This window comes from Pimephales promelas, chromosome 4 (assembly GCF_988280905.1).
Source record: "Pimephales promelas chromosome 4, fPimPro1.hap1.1, whole genome shotgun sequence".
Taxonomy (NCBI): Eukaryota; Metazoa; Chordata; class Actinopteri; order Cypriniformes; family Leuciscidae; genus Pimephales; species Pimephales promelas.
In genome coordinates this window covers 4,414,473-4,422,768 of record NC_142772.1, presented here as the reverse complement: position 1 = coordinate 4,422,768, position 8,296 = coordinate 4,414,473, and the positions used below count along the sequence as shown (strand labels likewise).

General features: G+C 37.1%; 1 protein-coding gene across 1 annotated transcript; it reads left to right on the top strand.

Annotated features, from left to right (window-relative positions):
- Positions 1-609: 609 nt before the first annotated feature.
- On the top strand, positions 610-2,930 carry sebox (SEBOX homeobox). The gene is made up of 3 exons (XM_039662534.2): positions 610-709; positions 1,855-2,057; positions 2,141-2,930. The coding sequence occupies exons 1-3, from the start codon at positions 610-612 to the stop codon at positions 2,768-2,770; spliced, it is 933 nt and encodes a 310-aa protein (XP_039518468.2). The 3' UTR covers positions 2,771-2,930.
- The last annotated feature ends 5,366 nt before the right edge of the window (positions 2,931-8,296 follow it).

Here is an 8,296-nt window from a genome sequence, read left to right as displayed (position 1 = left end):
CTCCTTTATCGTTTGGTCTCTTTATTGACTATTTATTTATTTGATAGCCTAGTAATTTATTTATAGCCTCTGTCTATATTGTTATCTAATAATTTATATTAATTGATTAAGGTTCATTTTATTTAATATAGTAGGCTTGATGATTTCGTAGAAAATTTGCATTGAAACATCTTAATCCAAATCCAACATTTTCTGTGGGGAAAACAAAAAGAGATGTTGCAGGCTACATCTGAGCCTTTGAGGAGAGCGTGTTTTGTGGTTATTTGCCTGATAAAGGATCTGACAGACACCAGACAGAAGCGGGATCTCTGCTTTCCTGTCGACACGGCAGTGCAGGACAGGAGATGGCCACGAAGTTGCCAGACATGCTATGGGATTACCTGTGGGGTGGGGTGGGGGGATCAAAGTTGAAAGCGTTTGTATCTCCTCTGATTCCGACTGTCGCTGTTCCTGCGACGACACCTCGAGGGCGATAGGAGTGTGTGGGTGTGAAAAGCAGCGAGTATAAAGGAGGTGGGTTCAAATGCGCTCGGACACATTTCGTCTTCGGACGCGAGCAGGACTGGAACCTCAGACCGAGAACTGAACTTTTACAGTGCAAACTGGACTATGGCATTGTTTTTTGACCAATCGTTCGATTTGGTTAAAAAAATAACCGTGGACACAGAAAGAGATTTTATTTTCAACACAAGCATGGTCCAGTTTACAGGTGAGCATGTTACTTTTGTTGGTTTACACACATTATTCTAAAGTGTCCTTGTTACATAGCTATATATGTTACATGTATATTTATAAAAACTGTAAAAAAAAATATTGTTGGTTTAACTTAAAAAAAAAGTAACCTGGTTGCCTTAAAATTTTAAGTTGATTCAAATGGAAAAAGTGAGTTAAGATAATGAAGGAGATTGATTTAATCATCAAAAACTCAAAATAATATGTTATCTGAACTAAATAAATTATTTAAGTTGATTTGACAAAAGAAAAAATGTTGTGATGACAAATCTTGAAAATATTTTTTTACAGTGAAGATTTATCACAACTTAAAATTCAACATTAAAATAAATAGTGAATGTGCTGTTTTAATTTAAAAAAGAACGTATTTTACTTAAAATATCAAGTTTTGTTAACTGTTTAGTTAATTTGCATATGTACATTTTTTTCTTTGTACATTCAATTCTGAATTGAATTGTACATTCAATTCTGCATAATTACATGCAACTGTAAAAAATGTATTGTTGGTATAACTTTAAAAAAATGAAGTAACCTGGTTGCCTTAAAATGTTAAGTTCATTGAAATGGAAAAATTGAGTTAATACAGTACAATGATGGAGATTAATTTAATCATCAGAAACTCTAAATATTATGTTATCTGAATCACATTAATTATTTAAGTTGATTTGACAAAAGAAAAAATGTTGTATTTACAAATCATGAACAATTTTTTACATGTTGTTAATTAATATTACTTATTACTTAAATATATAATTACATTGTCACAATGACATCTTAAAATAAATTTTAACCTTGGATTGTTAGAGACTACTTTGAGAAATTGAATAATCATTGTTCTTATTCTTTCTTTTGTGTTATTTTCGCTATAAATAGAAAGACCGTTGTTTATAAAAACATTTACTCTAAAAAAAACTTGTACCAGCACTCTTCGATTATTTATTTCCATTAATGGTTCCATGAAGAATCTTTAACATCCATTGAACTTTTCATTAGACAGGTTATTTGGATTATTAAAATGGTTCTTTCGTTATGAAACCCAGAAAGGGGGCATGCACTTTCCTTTAAGAATGAATCAAGATTCTTAGCCTACACTTTACTAAACAAGTGACTTTTGATTTTTAGATGTAACAACCAAGCATACGCTGTCTTCTCCTGAACTCGAAAGAGCTTACAGCGCTGATGGGCAGAGGAAAAGGAAGAGGACGATTTTCAGCCGCGCGCAATTGTCAGAATTGGAGCGCGCGTTCATGATTACGCCGTATCCAGACATCACTCTGCGCGAGAGACTGGCTGCGCTCACACTTCTTCCAGAGAGCAAAATTCAGGTAAGTGTAGTGGACGATGAATAGGCATATGATGTTATTTTGATTTCAGCGTCTTGATTTGACATTTTAATATCTATTTCCAGGTGTGGTTCCAGAACAGACGGGCTCGCAGTATGAAAAGCAAGAAGCTGACCACACCAGTAAGGAGGAGTCTAGGTGGGGAAATGAGCTCTGGATGTATACCTGTCACGACCTTTCAAGCAACCAGTCTTGATTTAAACCCAGAACTGAATTCTGGCGTCCAAGAACAAAGAGTGGTCAACGGAGGTCACCATCAGCAAAGCCTTAGACAAGCTCTGAGTCCCTGGTCTCAAAATCTCCCGCACCCAACGCCACCCCATCCCTCTATCTCCCCAGACCTGCCTGGATTCACACACTGGGGGAATACACACTCAGAAACAACCTTCTCCAATTGTCCATCAGACAGATTGGCTCAGTATCCGTTCCAAAACCAGTCGAACGGTCTCTGGCAGAACCACTGCTTCACAGCTCACCCTGAAGGGTTCTCTGGACACCAGCTGAAACCATACTGTCCCGCCAATCAGGCCACGTATTCCTCCATGTCTGTGGACCAAGTGATTCCCACACATCAAACCAGTTTAGAGGGAGCACTTCAGAGACAGGCTTTGACACACTATCCTCAGACCTCACTAGGAGATATTTCTGACCTCATATATAAAGCGGCCGCGGTCACCAATCTGGAAGACTGCTAAAGAGAATATTTGATTTATTGTTACATGATGGTGAACTTGTATTTGTCTCAAATGTGCTACTTATGTTTACAGTGATATGTGCAAATGGAACATGCTTTCTCCTCATCCTCCTTCTTTTTTGTTGTTGTTGTTGCTATTTAGCACAACTGCAAATGTGAAGAGCTAGGACTGTCCAACATCGAAAACGCTTTTATTGTTGCGATACAGTCAGCAAAAGAAGAGAAGAAAGCCTGCATGCGTTATAAAATGCTTTGAGCTGACCAGCTGTTTCCCTGTATTAATTCATACAAATGTTTTACAAATGTAAATAATGTTTTTAATGTGTTTCTGTGGGTTGTGATTGAAAAACTTCCCTCTGTATTCTCTTTGTAAATATGCTCACATTGTGTGTATTATTATTTATGTAAATAAATCGCTTGTATATTTATTTACATTCGCATATCTTTGCCATAAAAACAAGTAACATCTCATTTGTTTGCTTGTAACATATATTATTGTTGCATTATAATGCGCAAATCAATTTCGACCAATCTTTTATTCATAACATCAAAGGTATTGTGGTTTTATATAATCTTAAATATGACGACCACATGTGAAATGCAATGTGTTGCAATAACAAGAAACAGAAATGAAATCAAAATTCCACCTCACCAGAACAAAAACAAAACCAACAAATGTTAAAAACAAAAAACAAAATAAAAAACAATAAATGTAGATCACAATAAAAAAAAAATTAAAACCCCCCAGGGCTCATGTTTTATCAGCTTATGGGTCTTAGATTACATTTGGATTTGAAGATCCAAACAGTATATTACTGTCGAAGTAATTATGGAGAAAATAACAGGGATAACTGGACACTGATCTCTATGTATCATAATCATCTCCACACAAAATAATCTTCAAAGAAAATATAATAAATTCTCATAATCCTAGTGTCAAATCTACAGTCGTATTCTGTTTTGTGTGTCAGCTTGCATGTGTGTTCCTGATGCAGCTACATCCTTTAATCCAAAGGAAGATATTGAAGGGATATGTGCTTATTTTGTTAGAAGCAAAACAGGAAATATAATAATAATCATAGACAGGTTGATCGGTACACAATGTTAGGTGATCCGGTTTAATTCCTTTTCATTTTCCTTTTTGAGCCTCCAGATCATTCTTTCATTCAGCACAAGATGGCAGTAGAGCCAACTTTTAAGCTGTATGCATATAAAAAAATAATTATTATTGATATTGAGTATAACTATGTAAACAAAATGTTGTAAGTGTGAGGTGGAGATGTGAGTAAGGTATTTTATTGAACATATAAACTTAATTGTGAAGGGTCATTTCATGGTTGTTGTTGTAGCGCTGCCTGTGATGGAATTTATTTCAAGGAAATGCCATGTGGGTCAGTAGCCTAACTTATTCATCTATAGTCAGCTTGAGATCCTTTCCATCTAAAATGGTTGTATCTCTTAAAGGGATAGTTCACTTTGAAATAAATTTTTGGTATGAATCATTGAATTATGATTAATTTGGACTTCTCTGTGCATGCTCTTTGAGGTGGTGACCATGGACCTCCATTATATGACTGACAGACAAGAAATTGACCTAAAAATATCAAAATTGAAACTCCTGTGGAAACAAAGACACCTACATCTTGGATGCCCTTGAGGTAAGCTAAAACATACCAAAAATCAATTTCAAAGTGAACTATCCCTTTAAGACTAGTGGTGACTTGTGAGCAGTAGAATAATCCCTCTCTCTTATTTTCAGTTATGAGAAAGAATCACACACGTAGAGCCGTATCACAACCAAAGCAATGTTCTTACGCTAAATGCATGCCGTTTTGTCTTTTATCCTCTAGAGGGTAGACTAACTTTAAGCATGTGCCCGACAACTGCATTAAAGTTCAGAATGATTCTGCAAGACCGACCGAGCCGTTGCTCCTTCCCCTCATCCACATGCCTCGTCAAATAAACAACAACAACAGAGCATCTACATCTCCCTGCCTGACCTGCCTTCATCGGTGACAGACAGCCAGGTAACCATCGTGTTTGCCCTAAACTTCGCACTGTCACTGCCGTGAAATGAAACCAGCATCAAGCACACCTCCATTAAACCTAACAACAAGAAAGCTAATGTTAGTCTGGTGTGTTGGCGTAAAATAGCGTCGTGTACGGTTGGAAACGCCACTGAAATGACTTTACAATAGCCCATGAGTTGTTGTTTTTGTGTTTATAACATAAAGCGAAATTATTCGCTGAACAGTTCAATAAGCAGTAGCTAAGTTTTAGACACAGCATTGTTAAATTCGCCAACTAAAGTTTAGAGAAACAGAACAGTTCCGTCTTCAACACAGAGTGGTATTTTGCTCTTGAACGATTCAGCTTTCTTGAACGAATCGGCTGTAAATGATTCATAAATATCATTACAGTATTGCTGGTACATGTTTGTTTAAAAATTCACCTAGACAGCAAAATAACAAAGAAAGGCTTTGCTCTGTTCTGTGATGTACATTCGTGACTCTCCTGATCGAACTCGTTCATGGTTCATCAAAATGAACGAATCTTTTTTGAGTCATTTGGTTCATTCAACGAACGAAATTAACGAATTGACTCGAAAAAAGAGGAATTTGTTCATTTGGGTGAACGAGGACGAACAGGAGAATCACACAGATCAGCGCAAGGCGAGCATTTGAGCTTATAAAACTTAAACTTTGTTATTTATTTTTTAAATGAGCGATCGTTTCGCATGATAAGACCCTTATTCATCGTCTGTAATCGTTTAAAGCCCTTTGAATATTTTGCAGTTTGCACTGAAACATTATTTTTTGGACATTGAACTGGGACCTGGTATCCAGTAAAGTCCATTATATGGAGACAAATCCTGGACTGTTTTCATCAAAAACCTTAATTTCTTTTCGACTGAAGAAAGAAAGACGTGGACTTCTTGGATGACATACTACTCCGAACAACGTTGGCTACGTAGAGCTTCATATTGACCTCATCAATATGCACTACCTTTCTCCAGGCAGTATGTGATGGGAAGGGCAGGTTCCTTAACTTTTTTGTTCTCTCCATGATACAAAAGTCCTGAAAAACAGCAGGATATACAGAGAGGTCTGTATTCTCCTCAAGGATTCTTCATTGTGGGGGATGATGTTTACTCCTGCATCATCCATCATCTGGCCATCCACACCGGGAGCCAGTCCAAGGGAAGATACGGGTCCACTTCAACCCCATGCCAAGACACGTTGGTGGGGCCTGCTTTTAAAGTCTCTTTGGTGAACAGTCATCATCATTCTCCATTATATCGACGGCATCCGGAGATGTGAAGCCCCTGAAGTTGTTGATGACTTGTCATCCACATTGGCTGTAGGATAGAATGAGTGCACTCTATAATGTCCACTATGGTTTTGGACACCACTACAAATGGCTGTCCTCTCAAATACTGCCCTATTTGAGGGTGTAGGGGATGGTTTCAGACATCCGCCATCTTTGTATTCACATTTGTAGTTCTGAACTGATTCCTTCTCCAAAGTACAATGGTTTGTTGTGGGCAAGACTAACTGTTGGTATGTGCACAGATCCATATTTTTGGCAACCTACCAGAAATAGTAGACCATCAAGGGGACTTTTGGCATATTCTTTTTAACACACCATGATGTTCTTGTTCTAATCTCATGTAGACTACTAATTAGGATGGACTGAGGCACATTAGGATGCAGGGATAGATACATTACAGTTTCTTGTTAGTTTCCAGTGAAAAATGTTGGATTGTTTTAACCCAATTTTGGGTCAAATATGGACAAAGCCAGCCATTGGGTTACATTTTTAAATTACATTTTTAACCCAATGTCTGAGTTTGTCCATATTTGACCCAAAATTGGGTTAAAACAACCTAGCATTTTTTACAGTGTGCATGTTATATGCAGTAACATATACACATATTATTGAAAATGGAAAATAGAAACAAAAATAAATAAAGTTAGATAGTAGAAACAGTTTATTAGAAAAGTGCCAATTGGAAATTCCATCATTTCAGCCTTAAGGAAAAATTTACTATAAGATACATGTAAAATTTGCCATTTAATTAAGTATTGCGATTTGGCTGAAGTCTTTCCGGACCTATTTTGAATGCAAAGAACATTTTGGTATAGGCCTACGACTAATTTATTTTTTTTAGCATATTATGTAGACAAGAAACACTATGAATCCTATTTTTTTATAATGTAATGAGTGTCAAGAACTAAATAAAGTTCACAAGAGTAAAAAAAAAAAACAGAACTAAAAAAACACAAGAGTTCCATCTAGTGGCAAATTAATGTAAGGACATCACATGTTCCCCTATTAAATGAATTCTTTCTGTAGTCGAAAACTGTGCATGAAATAGAAATTATGAGCATCACATTTGTTATGAATAAACAATTTCACATGTAAATAATACACTAAACGGAATTGTGTTGACTCAATGGTCACAATATAATCATTATACTTGAATCTTTATGTGTGTGTGCTGTAAAACTCCACGTCAGTTCCTGTGGCTAGTGAACATATTAGCCAAACAGAATTGCTAGGAAATGAAATGTGAGGTTCCCATTAGCGGATAATCCATTATCTGGAAATGATCTGGTATACTGGTGCAAGACGTGATGCATGCCATTTCTTTTCATTATACAAAAGGTATAGCCTTGTAAGGGTCAACTTTTTTTTCCCTAATAGACCATAGTCAGTGGGCGTGACAATCTCAAACAGCAGTCTCAAAAGGGCACAACGTCTGTTGCCCATTTTAACAAGCTGCAGAAGGGAAACTAATGTGGCTGGAGAGGCACAGCAAACTGCTCTTTTCCAAAGAATGACATTGTGTGTGGTATGCAGTTATTCATCTGTTCTTACAACTGTGCAGTTATTTCGGGACCTTTCGGTAGACATTTAACTCGTGTTTTAGATTGTGCAGGAGTGTAACACAGGGTCCAATGCAGCAGAAGAGGCCATGCACCGTTTATATATCAGTGCAGAGAGTCAACAGAAAGATCATGGCCATCAAAGCAGTGGACAGGGAATATTCTCCAAACTTTGGTTAAGGTTCCCTGAATAAACATTCTTTTTTGAATATGATGGGTTTCAACTGGAGACACGACAACATTTTGGATGTCTCCTTTATCAGACTCATCTGGGTTTACTATATCAATCTGGTGAGTTGAATCAGTATTTTCAATTAGGTAGGGTTCAAAAATGTGTACTGCTGATATAGGGTTGGAAATTTGAAAACTGGTTTAGAGGGTTTCTTTTAAATGCCCCCTAAAAGGCGTCATATACTGACGCTTTTGACAATGACTCAGTATACATTCAACGCACATGGCACACTTTAGCGTCAATATAACACGCTTCGGTTATGGGTAGGTTTCTATAGCCTAGGTCTGGGGGGGTAGGGTTAGGGTTAGACCACTAGGAGGCGCCTTCTGGCTTATATATATCTGCGTCTCATATTGACACTAATTGGATGTATACGCATTGACGCCTTGGGATGAGACCGGGCTGA